Source organism: Cyprinus carpio, chromosome B1, assembly GCF_018340385.1.
Source record: "Cyprinus carpio isolate SPL01 chromosome B1, ASM1834038v1, whole genome shotgun sequence".
Lineage (NCBI taxonomy): Eukaryota > Metazoa > Chordata > Actinopteri > Cypriniformes > Cyprinidae > Cyprinus > Cyprinus carpio.
The window spans coordinates 19095180-19118318 of NC_056597.1; the positions used below are offsets into that span (position 1 = coordinate 19095180).

A 23139-nucleotide genomic window follows, 5' to 3' on the forward strand; every position below is an offset into this window, starting at 1 on the left:
AGCTATGCAAGAGTGCCTGCTGACTGTAGAGTAGATGAAACGGGCACCATATATGAAGATCCACCAGTCACTGCCAAAGCTGAACAGGTGGAGCAGCCCATAGACCATACACTTGACAATCAGTTTGATTCCCACCAAATATCTTCTTTTAGTTTTGGAGATCATGGTAAGTGATCTTTGGTTTTTCAGAATTTTTTAGAAAATTCTATGCATTTACACTACAATAACTTGTATTTTATTATTCATCGAGGAGAGCTGATGCACTGCTTTGTGGTCATCCACTCGACTTGTGAGTCAGATAGGTCAAGGAGAGTACTCAGCCAGGACCAGATATTTTCAAGAACAAAAGAGGTCTAGGCAACTCAGAATTGGTTTATTGACAATAATTAAGCATTAACACAAGGAATTTCACTTTGGTTAACAGACTAGAAAATATATATACAGACATGCAAAAACTAACTGTAAAATGAGGTAAGTGAATAGGCTGAAGAAGACCAGGAATATCGGTGTTAAAGGGGTCATGAACTAAGAAACCAAAATTCCCTTGATCTTTCGACATATAAGGGGTCATTGTACTATAAAACGTTCTGTAAGTTTCAGAACTTTTTCATTGGTCTAAAAACAGCTTGTACTGAAGGCAGTCTGCCAAAACGGCAGCTGTTGGTATGTTTACTCTGATGTATGTAATAGTGTGGATAAGCACCACCTCTGCAGAAGATCAACGCCTGCTTCTACATCACTAGAAATGGAGGTGAATGCGCAGGTTTATGCAGAAACCAAGCTGCAAAGACGACTTTGAAGACAACAAGATGTTGTGGAAAAACAGTGTATGCATTGCCTTCTGAACAGGACAAAAAATAGCCTATTCAAAATTGTGATGTTTTTTGATGTAGAATATTGATAACAATGGCACAAAATAAAAACAAAGACAGTTCATGACCCCTTTAATAAGGAGTCAGTGATAACTAAAATATACAGAGGGAAAAATTAAAGGAACACCTGATTAAGAGAATGGAGAAATATATCAGATGCAAACATCTGTAAATAAGCCTGCACTTAATAGTCATAATACGTCTAATTTTATTTGTGACATATATATATAATTAGGTAAACCTTATGATTAACATTTGTATGTATTTTGTTTTTCCAGAACAGTGATGCTGTGCTGAAGTCTGATGTGAGGGTGTCCTACCAAAACATGTCCTGGACCTGCTGAGTGACATGAGATAAGGTCACCAGTTTCAGCAGCATTTGCCTTTGACCGTGATGGAAGTGTACTGGTTTACATAGCTGGGTATATGGCCAGTAAGGTTGTGGGGAAATAAGCTGTCAGTGAAGATTTTCCACTGTAAGGAATGTAAAATCTCGACCACAGATATCCCTGCTGATTCACAGTACACATTCGTCAAAGACAAACTGTATACTGACCTCAACTTAGGAGAGAAGAGCCTTAAAGTGGCCAGCATGGCACTGGTGAATTTAGTCAAAGCTCTGGAGTCTAACTTCCAAAGGAATAAATAAATAAAGATCAGCTCAGTTATCCACACAGTTGGGCTTGGTGGGAAGCTATTTACCAGTAGGATGGTGATTGTGAGTGAGTGCAGGGGAGTAGTGTGTGACACAGAGAAGTGCAAAAAGACACTCACCTACATGGTTAGACTCTTTATACAGATCAGAATCCATCACATCTTGCGCACTCAAAATTGGCAAATCTCACAGCCAAATTAGAGGCACAATAGAAAATTTCTCATCTATAAATTTTATGACACCTAGAGTAAATGTTGTACTGGCTTGTATATGTTTTATTTTATCAGTTGTGGAATCCAACCATTAAGTACTCATTTGAGGTAGGTTTAGCCTACTTTGAGTGTTAACCTTTTAAGCAACTTTACACATTTACTATTACTCCACTAGGTATGAAATCTATATTGAAGTAATTAGACTATATATATATATATATATAAATATAAATACAAGCAATAAAGATGCTTCTTTTAGCCCCAGGCACTTTATACAGGTATAAACTCCAGACACAGCAATAAATGATTACTGCGAATCTCCTAAAATACCACAAAAGTGATAGATCAATATCATTGCCTACAAAAGACTCTCCTGCCTGATGGAAGCTTGTGGGTTATGACATAACTTTGTCCTCACTTCATGAATAACCTATAATGCTCTTATAATCAGGTTTTAATGACAATCTTACTGCATGCAGGAAGACCCTTTACCTCCTGATCCCAAAAAAATAAATAGTTACAGACTGGGTGTGAGAAAGACTACGTGACCTCTTAAAGAGATTAGGTTCTGTAAATTCTAAAATCCTTTAATTGGGAAAACGCTTAGACACGTGTGCATCAGATACACATACTAGTGCTTGACAAGCACTTTGATTTACAGTAACGTACAGAACACTAGGCCTGTCTTTTCAATCTTAAATAACAACGTACACACAACACCATTCCCTTTATTGCAGTCAGTTATGTAGGGATTATGTATTTGAAACTACAATGCCAAGACAATAATTTTTTACCACAAAAGCTGGTTTAATCAATGTGACTAAGACAGATTGGTGGAAAACTCTAATATGCATTATTACTCTAACAATCTCACAGTTCAGCAAGAACTGCAACTACTGCAGTGAATGTTTACATCTCAGTCTGTTACGCAACTCTAAGCTGCAAGTGTTAGGCTTACCTTCTCCAGAGGATCCGCAGATCGTGCCTTTGCCAAGCCCCTTTCCCAACACCCTATAAAGAGCTAATCTATTCCTGCATGCTATTTCTGCAGTGGCTGTGTCTGAAGAAAGAAGTGGATGTTGGGGGCTCTGGAAATAACAGGTAGCCCTAAACATGCAAAAGATCAAGGCCCTTTTCTGTCGCGCTACACCTCCAAAACCGAATTCTTGTCCTACGTGCTGCTCTACCTGGTGAAGATGCCTTTCCCGCCTGTAACAAGACCACGGAGTCTTCCCAGCTCGGGCAAAGAGAAACTTTCAGGACCATCACCTGTCATTCTGATCAAGACCGTGGAAGAGAAAAGTTCTGTGAAGGAACGGCTCAAGAAGCTGAGCAAGAAGGCCACACCACACAAAAGTAAGTTACCTACCAGTCGAGCCCCTTCTGGCTTGAGGATGGAGGGTAAAAGCACTTGGATTATGACTTCAAGACCCGCTGATCCTTCAGGATCCTCGACCCCAACTTCTTCTAAAAGTACTTCTGGCAATAGTACCTCTACAACCAATTTGGTAACAACCTCCTCAGTGAAATCCTCTAGCAAGAAGATGTTTCCTGTCAGCGTTTCAGCAACAAACATTCCCACAAACTCTTCTAGTCCACAGGCTTCATTAGGATCCGGCCATGGACTGAATTGTGAATCTAACTTCTCTCTCAACTTGACTCCTGAGGCCACCTTGCTCCTGCAGAAACGTAGCCGTGAGAAGCAGCTCCGTGCCGTCCGTGGCACCATGACAGCACCACACCAGAAAGACCGTCTGCCTGCCAAGCCAGGTTCTCGATTCAACATCCCACTTGTGAAGATCTCTCTTCTAAACGAGCATCACCGATACGATGATGTGGAATATGAGGAAGATGAACAGTGTGTGGATCAGAGTGTTCTGCTGAAATGTTCTGAATGGTTGCGAGGGGTGAAGAACGCTGCTGGACCTACAGTCCTGGGTAGAGTGGACAAAATTAGCCAGAAGAGCATTTAACAGATCAGACGCTCTGTGTCCTGTTACTTGTGCTTATTTGAGAAAGGTGGTAGTTTTGAGAAGTGGTCAACTGATATGGGTCCTGCAATGGCTGATGTCGATCCCAGCAACTGAAGAGCTGGGTGCCTTATGGCTGATTATTACTTAGTTTAATGGCAGAAAATGGGATGTACATATAATTGCTACACTTACTTTAAACAAATTTGAACGTCCAATGTTTACATTTCACAATGACAGTGAAAACATAATTTGTTGTCAAGGCTATTGGTATATTTTAGACCTGACTCATAGAAAAATAAATGTCCTGTTAATGGACAGAAGTATTGGCTGATGCTGCAGAATATGGCACCAACAAAGCCAAGGTCATAGGGTTTGATTCCCAGCAAATGAATGAATTAAAAATAAAATGCATTGCTTAAATGCAATTTAAATCCCATTTGCCAAATGCATGATGTCATGACATCATTGGCCTGGATAACATATCAGTCTATCATCATTCTTGTAGTATTTTAGGAGTTCTGGACAGATGAACTATTTATAAGTGTACAACTATGACTAAATCAGTATTGGATCTTTCACATTTCAGCTATTGGTTCACAATGGAAGGAACATTCACAACTGTTTTGGGTATGATCGGACCTCTAAATTATACATGTAAGATCATCCAGAGTTTAAGTGAGATATGTAACCTTACAATGTTGTATTTATATTTTTGAATCGTATTGCAAATATTCTCTTGAAAAGAGAGCACACTTTCAATTTTTATGGGGATTTTTTTTCCCCAAAATGCATTCATTAAAAACGCCATCTATAAAGCACTGATCAGACCAGGAATGAAAAGATAATTTGCATCACAACACCATTCAGTGCTGTCTGTAAGAACACATCAAGTCTTAACTCTACAGTCGAAGAGCACACAGGACTTTGCTGTGTTACTGTAAGTGGCTTAAGGGATATGGTTTAGACAGACTTAGCAACTAACAACATCGCTCACTCGTAGCACTTCCTGATCTCATTAACAGAGAGGTACCTTCACTTTTAACCAAACAGCAAACATGGTGGAGGGCACGAGTGGTTATGTTTCTACTACTGCATCAATCCCAAGTACACACGATAGGAAGTTGCTTTAGATAACATTTACTAAAATACTATTTTGCAATATCATTACAATAAAAATATTTTTTACACTATATTTTAAAATGCAATTTATTACTGTGATGGTACGATTCAATAAAATCTTACTGACCCTTGAATGGTAGTCTATGTTAGAATAAAATGTCAAAAGCATGACAACTATTGCAAAAGTTTTTGTTTAAATACTATAACTACATTTCAATTAAAGAAATCATAAAATGTAACTTTTTGGCAAACTCTAACTTGATTATGAATTTGGGGGACATTTAAATAACATTTATGGATGTTATCAAGTGACTGCTATATGAAAAACAAGTAGTCTCGTGATAACATCACAACATTCATTCTGTAGTTTATTTTCTCTGGCAAAGACTAGAAATGACTATTTGCAGCCAAATGGGCAGTTTTGCATGTATTTTACATAGATGTACAGAGTCCAGTGAGCTAAACATCCTTCCCATTACAACTCACGACTCAGAGAGAAGAGATTATTTGATTAACAAAGTAGTTTGAATGCTGCATAACCTCAAAAATAGGTGTGTATCTCAATCTCATTTGTGTAAACCAGAAATTTACAAAAGGGAAAAAAACTAAACACCCTCCTCTTAAGTGGAACAAAGCATTCAACTCAAGCTATTTGCTGGAGGACTCCTGACAATCCTTTCACTTCACTTCTAAGTTACTTAACTTAGCACGGTAGGCCTATTATTTTATATTGAAATAAAATTACCTAGCTAGCATTTACAGAAAATTCAGCTTTGAGACTTGGATGTAACATTAAAACAAACATGATGGATGGTATTTCAGATGGATGAGCTAGATGAGACTCAGCTGAAGAATCATGTGGAAAGTCTGAAGCAGCAGCTACAGTTTAACAGAGAGAAAACATCCGTCGCGATTCCAGAGTGAGTTTCAAATGTAAAAAGTCTACTGCTTTGGTTTATTTCAAACCAGTGATTTCCAACTAGGGGTTTGTAAACCTTTAACAATTGTCATAAAATTATGAAATGTAAAAATAAATACACATTATTATTTTTTATATAATTATCTTTTTTTATGCACACTTAATTTTTTTATTTGTATAAATAATATTCATATATAAATGCAAATCACTGTGTATAAAAATCTGAATACATCGGTTCTTAAAATATTAAAATAATATAAATATAGCATTTAAATATGTATTTTGTGAAGTTCCAAGTTTAGTGAAATAAATTAAGTAAATAAGTCTACAGATATTTTTTGTGTGTGTGTGTTAAGTTCTAGCCTCGTATTATACATTTATTTCCAGGTTAACTAAATGGATCGAGGAGAAAATGAACGAGGATCCATTTCTGAATCCAGATATACTGAAGGACAACCCGTGGGTGGAGACAAGTAAATGTGTTATAATATAGTGCAAGAGCTGTCACTCATCACTATGGCAGCAGGAGTGACTCCACCCACAGTCATGGTTACACTGGCCAACTTTGACTAGGACAGACAAACATGCAAATGTAAATCTGCTTTCTTGTTTATGCTTATCATGCCATGACATTATGAAAAAAAGAAAAAAAAACTGTTGTTATTTAGTGAAAACATGTATTTATAAAAGTGTAAGACAGCTATACAAGAACACAATAAAAAACAACAAAACAAAATGGAACCAGTGCTTTTTCTTTTTCACATATTGTAGATTTGTAGGTTTGTTTTTTAACATTACAGTACAATGTTCAGAACGTTTTTGGCTTTTCGTGTATTGATTTAAGGTGGTAAATTAACATGGGCTTCATCCACTTTCTCGCCCATGTCACTTTAAAGTAACTCCCGAATGTAAACGTTTCTGCGCACTGCATTGGACACACCTTCATTGAAACGAAACCATACATCACTGTTACCCACGGCTTTACCGATATGCACCACTCCGGCTCCTTTGCCATCTTCACCTGCAGAAAGTGAGATCAGTTCATTTTTAGCATTCAAGTTATGCAGAAGACTTGTATTTTGATCTATTACACAACAGTATGAAAAGCATATATATATATATATATATATATATATATATATATATATATATATATATATATATATACATATATATACATATATACACATATATACATATATATATACACATATACATACATATATATATATATATATAATATATATATATATATATATATATATATATATATATATATATATATATATATATATATATATATATATATATATATATATATATATACATATATATACCACAGGCTTCTCCTGGACAAACAACAACAACACACTTGTAGTGGTGACCACAGTCATCACTATTTATACAAACAACAACAACACACTTGTAGTGGTGACCACAGGCTTCTCCTTGGGTACAATGGCTCGACCAAAGAAATCCAATTCAGGCTATAGGATAAGGAAAGGATAAATAAACAAGTCATCATGTGTGAGCACTTCGACCCTGATCCACTATTAACCCAATTAATCTTGGATTATTATGAAGCATAAGTCAAGCAGATGCAAACAGAGCCAGTATGAGGATAATCATATAACATGATGGCACAGAATCACTGTAAAATGGATAAAGGGGAGAATTTACTAAATACTTCAAAGCAAAAACAAACATTCTCTGGTTTGGCATTTTAAATAAGGGTCACAATCAATAATCTAAAACTAGCACTGCAATATGTAAACATTATTGCTCTCTTTATTTTGGCGCATTTGCAATCAGTTTTTTATTGCATATAATATTTTTTTTAATTCTTTCCTTTTTTAAATTTGTAAATATTATCTGCAATAATAAAAAAAACTGATTAATCATAAAAAAGTTTCACACAATGCCAGAATGAAGTTGTGAATCACAGATTCCAGTATTGAATTTGCTATGGTAACATTCAATGGTGGACTGCACTTAAGGAAAATACATTTTAAAATGGGATTTTATGAGTATAGGAGGTTTAGGGACAGATATGAAGGATTTAAGGTGGATTAATATAGATGCTTTACCCTGCTTTCCACCACAGTCTGTTTAACAATGTTCTCCAGCCTCTGCTGATGGTTCCTGCTGGTCTGTTTCTTCACTTCTGTTTTCTTCTCCTCTGGCACCTTATTAACTGCCTCTGTCTGAACTCACAGAACAAATACTTTGCAATCTGCACAATCCTGTTTATGAAATAATTGTCTACAGCTCTGCATATTATACATCGTATAGTTGTAATCTTTGTTGGGGCTTAACATCTATCTAAGTATACATGGCAATACATAAAGGATTAAATACATGTCTTTCACTGCTGTCTAGTGTCCATATTATATAGGTCTGTTAGTCCAACTCCACAAAATATCAGTCTAGTACACCTGTAGTCGAAACGTTCAGAAAAAAACCCTCATATAACAGATTTAATTCACTTTTTAAGTGTGCATATTTGTGCACAGGCTGTGTGAATTTTACCTTGTGTGGGTTTCGTTTCTGCTGGGCTTTCTCCATCTTCCTCATCCTCTCCAGTTCTGTCTCCCTGGCAATCAGCTGCTTCACCTGATAGGTTAACTGTCTCCGGGGAGGCAAACCCAGAAAATGCACCACATCTTCTACATTACTATGGAAACACACACACAGGTCATTTAATGTACAACAAGTCCATGAAAACAGCTAAATATAATGACAGCACAAACCTTTACATAACATTTTAATATTTCATTTTATTATATTTCAAAAAGAACCCAAACAAGGGAATCTCGTGAGGAGGGATATAAATGAAGATGAGATGGTTTAAAGAGTGGAAATCGGGTGAGCTCAATAATCCATCTTACGCAGAAGGTGAAACACTCTTCCAGGAATAGAAGTAAATTAAACAACATGTGCAATACACACAAGCAGATGAAAATCCAAAAGCAGGATTAGTTGTGCGGGGTATTCCTGGTCAAGTACACAAAGTCATTTCTTTAGGACAGTTGGAGAATGTTCTGTGGAGCACTATGGAGCAGTTCACAAGTTTGTGTTTGTTCCCATACATTATGTTGTTATTGCTATTTTCACACTTAATTAAAATAGTTCTTCTATTTCTCCAGAACAGGACAGCAATGAAAGGTTGCCAGTGAAAGCTGGATAAAATCCAGATACTTCAATATCAGAGGGGAAGTCGTGGCCTAATGGTTAGAGAGTTTGTCTCCTAACCATGAGGTTGTGGGTTCGAGTCTCGGGCCGGCAACCCCCAACTGCTCCCCGGGTGCTGCAGCATAAATGGCTGCCCACTGCTCCGGGTGTGTGTTCAGGGTGTGTGTGTGTGTGTTCACTGCTGTGTGTGTGCACTTTGGATGGGTTAAATGCAGAGCACGAATTCTGAGTACTTGGCTGTATGTCACGTCACTTCACGTCTATCTCTATGCTGCTGATATGCCATTGAATCTCACATGAAAACATTAAAAAAAGACGTCACATATATATGGAAATGCTTTCTGTGTATTGGTTGGATTGAGCAATAAAGATTTGGATTAAATTGACAACATGGGCTGTCAAAATGGCACAATAATTACAAAAGCGAGATATGATTGTTTATTCCAATCAGGCCTCCTCTTGGTTTACAATGCTGAACCATTTCTCCTCAATGCAATCAAAATGCAGTTAGCTTTCACTGTCATTCAACATTTGGCATGGGAATTGTACAATCCTCAGTCCGTCTTGTTATTTTCCAGTGGCATGGCTTCAGTGTGGTTACTCAGCGCTTGTTGAAGCAGAGCTCGATAAGAGATGGCAGGAAGATACAGGAAGGCATAAACAAGCAGAAGCAGCAACAGGGCGACCAGCAGAGGAATCCCCCAATCAGAGGTGACCAGCGTCTCCTCGCAGCGGGCCTGCAGGAACGACTGCTGCATGATTCTACCGCACCAATCACAGAGAGAACACAAACACACGTGTATATCAATAAGAAACTTCAGAAACATGTTATGTGTCTGGATTATATTGCCCTATCTTATCTAGACTAGTAGGGTTAGATTCATTTCAATTCAATATTATCAATACACAATTAACCGGCGTATTCATTTGGTTCATTCAGTTTGATAAATTTCCAAAAAGCTACTTTATAGTTATTTTGAACTGTCGGTTTCAATGCAAAACACTGATTCTGGTGTCAGAACAAAAAAATGTGGACAGAAATCTCTACAGCAAAGAACTACGTAAATATTACTCTTTGTTACATACTATTACATTTAGTGTATTTTTAGTGAAAACACTAAAGTTTTAAACTAAAAACAGTAAGAAATGAACAGTAAAGAAATTAATTAGTTTATTCAGAAAGAATGCATTCATTGCATTAAGAATTCTGAAAAAATGCATCATGGTTTCCACAAAAAAAAAAAAAAAAAAATCTTATGTGACACTGAAGACTGGAGTAATGGCTGCTGAAAATTCAGCAGAAATTAAGCTAATAAAATTACAAAATATATCAAAATAGAAAACTGTAATACTCTTTTACAATATTACTATTTTTACTGCATAAATACATGTGGCCTTGGTGAGCGTAAGAGACTTCTTTTAAAAACGTTTAAAAAAAAAAACTTTTTGAACAGTAGTGGATGTATGCATCTACATTTCATTAGACATTAGCCATATCAGAATCAGCCACTAAATAACCAATACCGATCAACCATTACTACTCTATGACGGTCTGTTTTACAGAAATACAAACATTGCAAAAACTTGCTCAGTGAATAAGACGCAAACGTACAAGATGAACAGAGATGCTCTTCTTCTGTTCCAGCTTGAACTCGCCGTCTGAAAACCAATCCAATAGCCCAAATTGTTTCTTTGCTTATCTTCTCACTCCTGGTTTTTATCCACCTTTAGCTCCATCAAGAAGACTTTTAAAGGTTCAGCAGCAAGTGCTCCACACATGACTGTCAAAGCTTGTTTGTGAACATTGTCAGCATCACTCCCATCAATCAGTGTGAGTGGTTGGACACAGTAAGCCACAGAGAGGATTGTAGGTCTTTTTAAATACTTGAGTGATGAACATGTGCATCCATGCATGAGGCAAGTAACAAAAACCTCCAAGTTCTCATCTGAGAGAATCGCCAAAGTGAAACAGTGGACGGAGAATAATAACAAAGGGGAAGAGTAGGGGAGGGAGAGACAATAATCTGGAAACGCAGCCTAATCTCTCATAAATCGTGATGAACAGGTAAACACATACAGAATCTCTAGCGCGGTGTGTGTTATTGTGTATTCTTGTGTTGAAGTCTGAGTTGCATAACTTAAGTGTCAACAGAACAATATGTCTGTAGATCAGGGTAATGTTGTTTGTGTATGTGCATGTACTCACGGCTCCAGAACAAGTGTACTGTCCCTCTGGTGTGCGGTCCTGTCTATAGGTCAGGTTATAGTTGATCATGGTGTCAATCAAATCATAGAGCTATTGCTTCTCCCTAGTGCTGTAAAGCTGAGGGTTGACCTGTAAGAAACACATCACGATTCACCAAGGCTGCATTTATTTAAAAAAAAAAAAAAAAATACAGTAAAACTAACTTTTTTTTACACTGCAGTCACTCTGCACCTTTTGCACGATGCAATTTATAAAATATATATAAAAAAAAGTTTTTGTAGACTTTTACCAGTCTGTATTGGATTCAGTGTGCAGCTAGCCACCTTTTTGTTCTTTTACACTGCAGACTTTAAAATCACTCACCGGCCGCAGTTTGGGGGAGATGAGCTCCAGGAGAAGGCTGAGGATGTCCAAACAGAGACTGCTCATAGAAATTCGGCTCTGTACAGCGGGTGGGATGTCATTCAACATGGCGAGCAGGGCGTTCTTGGTGTGCTGACTTTTGGTAAAAGCCTAGAAATGAATTTATATTAATTTATACAAAATTTATCACCACTTTCATTTTACAATAAAAACGATAAATGTTAAGAGTTTATTATCGTTATATAAAGACGTCATCCTATCTGATATCAGCAGACCCAGACACACAAAATCATTTACTGTATTAGAGTGTTTCTGATTGGCTAGATATCTGAATGTGCTGAAAAATTGGCCCATTTCTTTTCTTTTTTACTTTCTTTTCTTCCTAGAATATTTGAGATGACTGACTGTCTTTAAAGGGCATGACTTTGGTATATGATGGAAACTTGCAAAATGGCTCAAGTTAACAATTTAACTGCTGCATCTTTAACTTTTTAAATAAAGGAGTTCATAAGCATATTCGTATTTGCTGCCATATCAAAATTGATATTGAAAACTGCTAAACTGCGGTCAACACCAATCATGGTACATATGATATGCAATTCATTTTAGCATTGAAATAAAGAGTATTCGTACCGTAAATGAAATGAATTGAACGAAATGAAATTAAAGGACTTTTTAAGCACTTTTTTTTTTTGGTTTTCAAGGACTACAATCAGAAATGTAATTTATCTAACAAATTATATTTTAAAATCTACAAATGGTAAATAGCTAAATATACTAATAAAACAAAAAAGGTACAAATAAAGCACATGTTAAGTATGCAATGACTGTGGCAACTTTAACAAAGTGGAACATCAACAAAGCCTAATAACTTCTGCATAGAACAGCATGTGCAAAGAAGTCATAAATGTCTTACAAATGTTTATAAAAAAAAAAACATTAAATTTGTAAAATCATACTGTAAAGCATAACATCTTTTGTAGAGCACTGTAACTAGTTACAAAGTCATTTCAGGATTCTCTGATGAATGGAAAGTTCAAAAGAAATGTCTTCACGGTAACATTTCATCAGTTTTGAATGAATGAATGAATGAATCCATGCTGAATATATATAAAAAAAAAACAGATGCTCAATGGCATAACATCATAGCCAATGGAAACACATGAGGGCTGTGTTTTGAGGGTTTATGGTCAAGTGTGTAACTGGGACAGAGTGCTTTCATTTGATGAAAGGTAGACAGGGAACGACAGGACATTAGGGTATTAAGGATAAGGGCGGATAGACAGCATGTGTTCTCGCTGTCTATTGCATTCTCTCACCTCGTAGTGACTGTGTGGATAATTGATGCGTGGGACTGAGTTTGCGGCATATAGGTGGTGGAAGGCAGCAGGCAGGAAAGGGAAATAGCGCATGAGCGAATAGTTCTGTCCGTGTAACACACACTCATTCAACAGGTCAGAGAAACACATCCAGTCAAGACCTGCGCACACACCCAGCATCCCAGGGTCCTTCAGCTTCATGCTGAGGAAGTTATCGTACAGCCCCTATGGAAGAGAGAATGTGAATAATTTTGGCTGAAACCACTCTTCTACATGGATTTTACAGGATATTCAAAGAAAGAAAGAAAGAAAGAAAGAAAACTTTTCAAATAAAGAAATTTGTGAGGTTTTAAATAACAAAACAAATATAATTGTCAACTTAAAATAAAACTTTCTGGTTGTCAAATATTATAGAAACGTGACCATATTTATTTGTGATAAAGTACTTTGACATTTTGGTATCTTAAGCAAATAAATTCAAGCCTTTTAAGTGTGATTTGATGTGTGTCTGATTGTTTTTTTGTGGCCACAATTCAAGTTTTTCACACTCTTTCCCCAATGAAGCCCAAAAAGAGCAAGTCCATCATTACCTGAGTGAGTTTCTCATGCTCTCCATTAGATGAGACCAAATGTAAGATGTGCTGAAGCCTTTGTGTGCCATCTTTAGGTCCCTCCTCATCAAAACCACCAAAAGTATCTCCACCAATCCGCTTCCTAAATCACCACAATAGTAAACAATTACAGAGGTCATAAACTGAAGGATGCAGTAATTAGTGACACAATCTGATAAAACATAACATTTAAAAACACCAGCTGACACTGGTTGACCCCCAACTTAATTCTTTCGTATCTCTTTTAATGTTTAATATGAATGGAATGAAAATTTTTCACATTGTCTCCCAAAAATCAGACAAAAAAAAAGAAGAAAAAATCATACTATTTGTGATAAAGAAAATAGAAAAATCCAGTTTTAGGATTTACTATACACTTTTTTGAATTGGGAAATAATTGAAAAAAAAAAAAAAATCTAATCTGCATAAAGGTGGTATAATAAATATGAACATGTTATGTAAACTATTTACAATTTAAATAATGTAATTTTTTGCATTTGTTAAATTCGATTTTTTAAATTGAGAATTACACTTAAATATTGTCCTGTGCTATGACAAGTTAATTTTTAAAAACACACACATATATATACCATTACAAATTTTACAACTAATCCATGTAGTTTTTCCATCAATACAAGGTCATAAATAAGCTAGATCAATCAATGTTAAAGAATTTAAAAGATTCTGTTTAAAACAGTAACATAATATCATGCTTTTATTAAGATAATTCATTCAAAGATTTAAAAGCGAGGGCTGTGTGAAAAGAGCATGTGCTTGAGTATGGCATATTTTGTTTCACAGTACCTTTTCAGTCGAGGAAGCTGAAAGATTTCCTGCCAAACTGAGAAAAGTCCCTTGTTTTGGTCTTTCAATCCCACGGAGACTGAACTGACACTGCGCTGATCCAAGTGCTTCTGTCCACTAAAAACTGCACACAAAAAACTTGAGCAAACCCATATTTTAACCAATTGGCATAAGCAAACCCAGATTTTAATTCTGGCATTTTTTTAGCACACATCTCTCTCACCTGTAACGTGTTGATGCAAGCACGGATGTCATTGTCAGTTTTCTCACACAAGGCCATTAGAGTGCCAGTATCTGCTTTCATACCCTGCTGCTTTGTGATCTGCAAACAGAAACAACAGCATGCATGGGTCCACATTTGTGCATTTACAAAATCATATTGTAGATATGTGAGTGTATGTGCATGTCACCTCTGCTAGTCTTTGAGCTAAGCGGGAGGGCAGTGTCTGGGGAAAGGCCAATAGGAAAGCTTGCTGTCTCAGCGGCCTCAACGCTGGAACATACCTGACAAGAGTACAAGTAAATAGATTACATTTTTTCCTTTCATCAAAGTAAACTTTTCACATGAAAATACAGCATTTTTTGTATTGGTCTTCCAGTCGTAGTTTAAATTATGAAGGTGATGCATAACAAAAATCAACATTTGTTAGACATTTTTTGTACATTTTCTGAAAGTTAAACAGTTCACTGAAAAAATTTGAAAAAATATGTAAAACATACCAAATTGTTGACTTAAAATGCCACTTAAACATAGGACTTACAGGTCATTGCAGATGCAGATGATTGGTCTAAGAAGCACAGATTGCTTCTTCTTTTTCTTTTTCAAGGCATTAACACCTGACTCCTCTCCTTCTCTGTTATCCTTCCGGTTCAACGTCGCTAATAAGATATTAATGGCAGCCTGAGTCGATAAGAAAAAAAAGTGAGAAGCAGCTTCTATCAGACAGGCCAATGAATCAATAAAATTAAAAGCAGGTCTTACAGCAGGAGATCCATCAATTTCATCAATAATAAGGCAGTTGGGCTTTTCATTGGCTCCCAGGACTGACTTCATCTGTGTTGCGGTATCAATACGTTTCTGGAAGAGCTCTGCACTGCGGTCATCACTAAGAAGAGAATAGCGCTGTCAGCTTGTGAGTGTCAACATTTATATGTGGATATTTCTACTTCAAGATTCATTACAATCAGGGCTTGCATCCTCTTACCTAGCGTTGATTTCTACTACATTGTAACCAGCATGCTTTGCGATAATATGTGCTAGCGTGGTTTTCCCCAGTCCAGGAGGACCTGATAACAGTGCCACCGGTGTAGTATGACACACACAGTTAAAAAACGTATGTTTAACATGGTAAAAATAAGAATTACACACCTCTTGGCATTACATTCACTACTTCTCTGATGGTGAAACCATGTATCATGCAGCTCATGTTCATATTTTACAATGAAAATCACCCATTTACCGTCAAACGTCAAATCAAATAATTTGATACATTTAATGACCTAAACTTCGAAATTTAAAATACTTATCTAAATTTGAATTTTAAGAATTTGCATATTTATTAGCTTATAAATCTGTTTTAAAAACTTAAATATAAATATGTATAAATATATTTTGTATTTTAATATATAAACATAACATTACATAATTAAAATATATAATTTAAATCTTATAAGAATATCTACACAAAAACATATAAAAATAAAAACCATTAAATCTAAAGCTTGTAAATAATTCCAAATGTAAAACTCAAGTACAAATAGAAAAAGCTTCATTTATACAAATCTAGACTTATTATAAATTTAATAAATCTGTTGTGACTGCTTAGTTTTACTCGCCTTAAATTTAGTTATTTTGTATTGGTCGAGCTCAGCCTCTAGAATCTCTTCTGTCATTTGGGACTTGGTTTTGAAACGCTGGGACTGGTTCTGGTTTTGAGCATTTGTGAAATTCGCTCTGATGTCTGCAGGGGCCGAACGGGGTTTCCTCTCTCGCCCGAAGACCACAGTGTCCCAGAGTTTCAGCCACTTCAGCAGACAGTGATTAGTAAACTGCAGATACAAACATAAATAATTACAAGGAAAATTCATGCCAGTATCCTTTATCTTAAATTACAGAGGTTAGCTTTCAAATGAACATCGTGTCTATGACTCACATCATCACTGAGTAGATCAGTGTAGTGGTGTGGTGAGAACTGATCCACCCACAGCCGCGAGGACGAGCCTTCATCTTCCCCACTTTCACCATCCATGCCAGAGTCTGTTTGCTCTTCTGCAAGAAGCTCGGAACCTACACCACTAAAACGTCATTAAGAGTAAAAGGAATAGTTCAGCCAAATATGAAGATTTGCTGAAAATGTACTCACCCTCAGGCCATCCAAGATGTAGATTATTTTTTTTATAGGACCAGATTTGGAGCAATAGCCTGAGGCTGAGTGACTGATACAATAAAAACTAAAATGTCACCCATTCATGAGCTCTGTCAATCTTTGGGACTCCTCCACCAGATTCCCTGGAGATTCCCTCCTCCAACAGATTCCCTCCAAATCATTCATTTAAGCTTTTTTTGCATGTGCACACATATTCTTACTCTCTCTGCAATTTGTTCTTTCAACACTTCTATGGGAATCGTTAACAGTCCTAGCCCATTCAGCGAGTTACGGAAGGCTCTAGGCTCCGGTGCCTGAGAATAAGGATTAGAAAAGTCAATAAATAAACTTCACGCATTGTATTCCAGCAAGCTGTAAAGTAAAACTGCTTGTGAGGTCCAAAACCTTCTCCTTGTCCTCTTTCTTGTTAAGGTAGACCCTGTTTCCCATGGAGTCTGTGACAGTTATGTAATCTCCGACTGCAGGGGGCCGTTTCTGGGCATGGCGTCTTGCTGCAGTAACCCGCTTCGGCGACTCCTGCAATGCAGTCATTCCACTAATATCTAACACACTGGTTGTTATTTCTGTGGCTGCTTCTCTATCTGGACTCAGAGACAGAGAAAATCCAGGCCTGCAAAAAGATTAAAATGTTAAAAATGTTTAAAAACCTTAACACTCAACAATCAATGACTGTAATGTTATGATGTGAAATGTGTTCCATGCAGCAGTACAGTTTAACTGTGATGTGCATAAACTTTTACCCATCTCTTGCTGGTCTGTCGTAAACCTCTGGGGAAGATGGAGGGGTGATATCATCACCATTTTCAACACCTAACTCCAGCTTTTTTTGCCACATCTTGTCTCTTTTTCTTAGGTTTAGGAGCTTTAAGAAACCGCAAAACTCATTAGACGCTGCAGTACATTTTACACTCTAATTTCACAAAGTTGAAGTATACGCTACCGTTCACATGTTTGGGGTAAGATTGTTTTGTTTTTAAGAAATGAACACTTTTATCCAGCAATGATGCATTAAATTGACAAAAAGTTAGAATAAAAATATATAACATTACAAAAAATATTTTTATTCATCATAGAATCCTGAAAAAGACATCTCATGGTTTCCACAAAATATTATGCAGCACAACTGTTTTCAACACTGATAATAATAAATGTTAGGTCTACTTAAGCCCCAAATCAGCATACCGGAATGATTTCTGAAGGATCATGTGACATTGAAGACTGGAGTAATTCAGCTTTGCCATCACATGAATAAATGCCATATTAAAATATATTAAAATAGAAAAGTTATTTAAAATTGTAATAGTCTTGGTGAGCATACAAGACTTTCAAAACCAAGAAAAAAAAACTTACTGACATCAAACTTTTGAACAATAGTGTAGCTCTGAATTATTGTTTTATTACATGAAAATTCAATGTAATGCACTCACTCAGAGATTCCTCCTCCTCACATACCGGAGGTGAGATGCTCTCAGGACACTGTTTATTTACTGATTTTCTCAACGGCACATCACCGGACACAATGGCTTCCTCAAACGTCTGTGGAATCAGCTTCTTATTGCGGAACTCAGACACTTTTGCACTTGAAGGATGTTCGCCTACACACATACAGAAACATTTAAGCGTTCAAAATTAACAAACTGTTTTAATTCTGTCAAGTGATTATTCAAAATTGAATGACATAATATAGCTCATAGCTTAAAATGTAAAAACTAATTGAATAATAATTTTCCAACAATGTTTGGTAAATTCACATTTATATTTACTTACACACACACACACACACACACATATATATATATATATACATACATATATATATATATATATATATGTATGTATGTATGTATATATAAATATATATGTATATGTATGTGTGTGTGCATGTATATATGTGTATGTATGTATGTATGTATATGTATTTATGTGTATGTATATATATATATGTATATATATATATATGTGTATATATATATATATATATATATATATATATATAGTACAGGTCAAAAGTTTGGAAACATTAGTATTTTTAATGTTTTTGAAAGAAGTTTCTTCTGCTCATCAAGCCTGCATTTATTTGATCAAAAATACAGAAAAAACAGTAATATTGTGAAATATTATTACAACTTAAAATAATAGTTTTCTATTTGAATATACTTTAAAAAATAATTTATTCCTGTGATGCAAAGCTGAATTTTCAGCATCATTACTCCAGCCTTCAGTGTCACATGTAACATCCAGTCTATCACATGATCATTTAGAAATCATTCTAATATTCTGATTTATTATGAGTGTTGGAAACAGTTCTGCTGTATAATATATTTGATGAATAAAAGGTTAAAAAGAACTGCATTTATTCAAAATAAAAAAAAAATTCTAATAATATATATTCTAATAATATATTTTTCTTTACTATCACTTTTTATCAATTTAACACATCCTTGCTGAATAAAAGTATTGATTTTATTTTAAAAAAAAAGAAAGAAAAAAAAATTACTGACCCCAGATTACTGACCAGTAGTGTATATTATTTTTACAAAATATTTATATTTTAAAAACATAGCTTCTTTTTTTTTTTTTTTTTTTTTTTTACTTTTTATTCATCAAAGTATCCTAAAAAAAGTATCACATGTTCTGAAAAAATATTAAGCAACTGAACTGTTTCCAACTTTGATAATGAATCATCATATTAGAATGATTTCTAAAGGATCATGTGATAATGATCCTAAAAATTCAGCTTTGCATCACAGAAATAAATGATAATTTAAAGTATAATAAATTTAAAAACAATTATTTTAAAATTGTAATAATATATCACCATATTAAATTTTTTTTCTGTATTTTTGATCAAATAAATGCAGGCTTGATGAGCAGAAGAAACTTCTTTCAAAAACATTAAAAATAGTAATGTTTCCAAACTTTTGACCTGTACTGTATGTATATATATATATATATATATATATATATAAATATATATTATATATATATATATATATATATATATATATATATATATTTCTAGTGCCCTCCAGAAGTATTGGAACAGTAAAGACAAAATTGCTCTGTTTGCTGTATCTATGGGTCGCAGTCTAAATGATGGCTTTTAATCTTTTACATTTGCCAACTGTTCCAATACTTATGCTCACATCTAAAAGTGGGATGAAAGTGTTGATCTTCTTAAATACGACAATTTGTAGTTTTGTCTCATATTCATCTTTAAACATATTTACAGACTTCTTGACTCCACACAAATAAGAATAAACATATATCAAATAACCCCCATATGTTGGAGGGCACTGTATAAATATTTGTATTTATATTTATATGTAGGCCACACACACCCACACACAGACACACACACGCTTTTCTGACACTAAGACAGAGCAATGGCATTCAGATATTCTATTCTCCAGAGAATACCGTGGTACTACTATGGTATATATATATATTAGACATAACAAACAAAAAAAAATGCGTTGTAAACTTTATTTAAATACTTTTAGGGGGAGCAATCAGTCGTTATACCATCAGAGAGAGAGAGTTAAGATAGATATTAACATAACTTGACGTTATATGTCTAACTTACGTTCCATTTCAGCCATGACTTCCAATTCATCCGCAAACTGTTGTTCAAAATCATCCTCAATCCCGTACATTTCATCATATTCGTTCATGTTTGCGGTCTCTTGAATGTTTTGACAGGAAGTTTACATGTAAACTGACATATGAATAAACAAGCAGTAGAGCGCACATACATAGACAACAGAAATTTTCGCGCAACATTTTTGGGTACGTAAATGTACTTCCGGTTCCATTGCAAGCCCTACATCCGCTCGATAAAAGTCCTGGATGGACATGGTAAATTAAATAAACAAAGGAGAATACAACAATTTAACATTTATATTAGAAAATAGCCTGTTTGAAAACTCTACCATAAGCCTTTTTTTAACTGTCCTTTTCCAATGTATTATAATTGCAAATTTACAATAGATTAAATAATGTAAACTCCTAAATAATGTATGCACTGAAATAATTATGCATGCATGATAAACAGCCTTTAATTTATTTTTAATCAAATCTGTCGTTCCTCATTTCCATTGTTTCTGATTTGCAGACAAACGAAGGGGGCGGGAATTATGTAAATAACGACAAACAGAACTATCCAATCATGTCGCTAGAACGCAAATGTTTTGCATACGTCCCAGGACGCTCGCACAGAAGGGGAGTAAACCCTCTTAAAATTTGAATTTTTATTATTTTTAATGTACTCCAGATTTCCTCTGTACCGCTCTACCATATAGCAAACTTGTTATATAATTCATTTGTTGTCTAAACTTTTTGTTACCATCATGTGCTTTAATAACCAATATCTGAACTGTATATTCTGGCATGTTCCTCCGTATAATCGTGTTGTTTGTAACAACACATATACTAAAATTGGATCGATACAGAGAAGATTAGCATGGTCCCTTGCGCAAAGATGACACGCATAATCGTGAAGCGTATCCAATATTTTGGAATTTGCTATATTTTGTTGTACATAAGTGCTTTCAATCGTTTCTAAAACCTTCATCCACATCACCAAAGTCCATTTTAGTAGCTCCTATAGTCCTTGATATTACAGCGAATACAAAAAACAACAATTAGGTGAGACAAGTCTTTCTACAGCTTGTTGCAAAGACAAACACCAATTTTTAATACACATATATAGGTTATATTTTACACACACACACACACACACACACAATTATTCAGGTGTCTTTAAACTGTATCAGTGGGCTCATTTTAAGAATATCATTTGGTGGGTTTGACGCTAAAAATCTTGCACAAGAGGGCAACAAATCTCATGGTATGTACATATATGGTACAGCAATTGCTCCGCATTTGACCGCAAAGCACTCCAGCGAGTGGTGAAAACTGCTCAACGGATCACCGGCACCCAGTTAACTTCCATTGAGAACATCTATCAGAAGCGCTGTCTGGGCAGGGCAAGAAACATCATCAAGGATGCCTCTCACCCTAACCATGGACTTTTCACTCTCTCCTTCCATCCGGCAGACGTTACAGGAGCCTACGCTCTCGGACTAGCAGGCTCAGGAAGAGCTTCTTCCCCGAGGCCGTGACCCTTCTGAACGCCACACCCCCAATCTAACCGGCACCTACTGTACTTTATTACTGCACTGGTCAAAGTACTTTACATACATGTATTTGCACTACTCATATTTTGCACATACTGCACACTGTTCTAGTTATCGCACTGTAAACTAGTTGTTACTGTACAAAGCACAGTAAACTATTCTATAAAAAATATAATTGCACTACTGTTTTTGCATAGAATTCATTTTAACAATACTTTTGCACACTCATCCAACTGTATTTATTACCACTGTTCTCACGTTGCTGCTGTTCATAATGTGTATATATAATCCTACATTGCTCTGTTCATAATGTACATGCAATCCTACACTGCATTCCTATTTATATTCTGTATATACTCTGCTCAATACTGTATATAGCAACCCCACTGTACATTCTGTAAATCATAGCTTCAAATTATGAGGTTACATCAAATTTTATTAAAACACATTTAATTGTTTTAAATGTTCTCCATGGTTTAATTGCATAATTTATTGGCCATAATAATGTTATGGTATTTTTGTTACCTTGCACATCCTTGTTATTTAGTTTTGTTTTATTTATTTATGTATTTGTTTGTTGTTTTATTTATTTATTTATTTTTGCCAGAGCTAATGTATCTACAGAGAAGTTACATTCACTAGCTTTCTATTTTCTTCTATTCTATCTACTTGTTTTTCTTTGTGTGTGTGTGTCTGTGTGTGTGTGTGTGTGTGTGTGTGTGTGTGTGTGTGTGTGTGGTTGTGTGTGTGTGTGTGTGTGTGTCTGTGTGTCTGTGTGGTTGTGTGTGTATGTGTGTATGCGTGTGTGTGCGTGTGCGTGTGCGTATGTGTCTGTGTGGTTGTGTGTGTGTGTGTGTGTGTGTGTGTGTGTGTGTCTGTTCACCTGTGTGTCTGTGTGTGTGTGTGTGTGTGTGTGTGTGTGTGTGTGTGTGTGTGTGTGTGTGTGTGTGTGTCTGTGTCTGTGTGTGTGTGTCTGTGTGTGTGTGTGTGTGTGTGTGTGTGTGTGTATACCTTGCTACGTGTACTGCGTTAGACTAACCGAGACTTGTCATGTGCACTTACATGTCACTCTTTTGTTAGTTTTGATTGCTTCTATTGTGCTCATTTGTAAGTCACTTTGGATAAAAGCGTCTAAATGACTAAATGTAAATGTAAATGTCGAGAGACAGCTAGCTCAGATTACATTATTACCCATGTTGCAGTCAGTTTAGTTATACAGTTTGGTAGAATGTTATAATTCTTATGCTTTAAATAACTATGTTGAGAAAACGACTGAGCATAAAAAGTCATACATGTTTCTTAATTTTAATTAAGTAATAAAACATTACTTGTCCCGATGGCACAAAAACTGCAGAAAAGTTTATTTTGC

General features: G+C 35.5%; 1 protein-coding gene, 1 non-coding gene and 1 pseudogene across 3 annotated transcripts; 2 read left to right on the forward strand and 1 right to left on the reverse strand.

Annotated features, from left to right (window-relative positions):
- The first annotated feature begins 5172 nt into the window (after nucleotides 1-5172).
- On the forward strand, nucleotides 5173-6476 carry gng13a (guanine nucleotide binding protein (G protein), gamma 13a). 2 transcript variants are annotated; one of them, XM_019084563.2, is made up of 3 exons: nucleotides 5173-5542; nucleotides 5654-5751; nucleotides 6138-6476. In XM_019084563.2, exons 2-3 carry the CDS (start codon nucleotides 5654-5656, stop codon nucleotides 6241-6243), a joined length of 204 nt encoding a protein of 67 aa, XP_018940108.1. In that variant the 5' UTR covers nucleotides 5173-5542; the 3' UTR covers nucleotides 6244-6476. The 2 variants fall into 2 exon arrangements, with proteins under 2 accessions (XP_018940108.1, XP_042572858.1); XM_042716924.1 differs by lacking the exon at nucleotides 5173-5542 and having other exon boundaries at nucleotides 5592-5751.
- On the reverse strand, nucleotides 6461-20458 carry LOC109094758 (annotated as a pseudogene).
- Nucleotides 20459-21039: 581 nt separating this feature from the next.
- Nucleotides 21040-21147, forward strand: LOC122136103. Its single transcript, XR_006153926.1, has one exon. It is a non-coding gene; the product is annotated as a U6 spliceosomal RNA (small nuclear RNA).
- The last annotated feature ends 1992 nt before the right edge of the window (nucleotides 21148-23139 follow it).

Coding starts and splice junctions, on each gene's coding strand:
- gng13a (XM_042716924.1), top strand. CDS start 5,642: ATGGTATTTCAGATGGATGAGCTAGATGAGACTCAGCTGAAGAATCAT. Junction 5,752..6,137: donor ACATCCGTCGCGATTCCAGA/GTGAGTTTCAAA, acceptor ATTTATTTCCAG/GTTAACTAAATGGATCGAGG.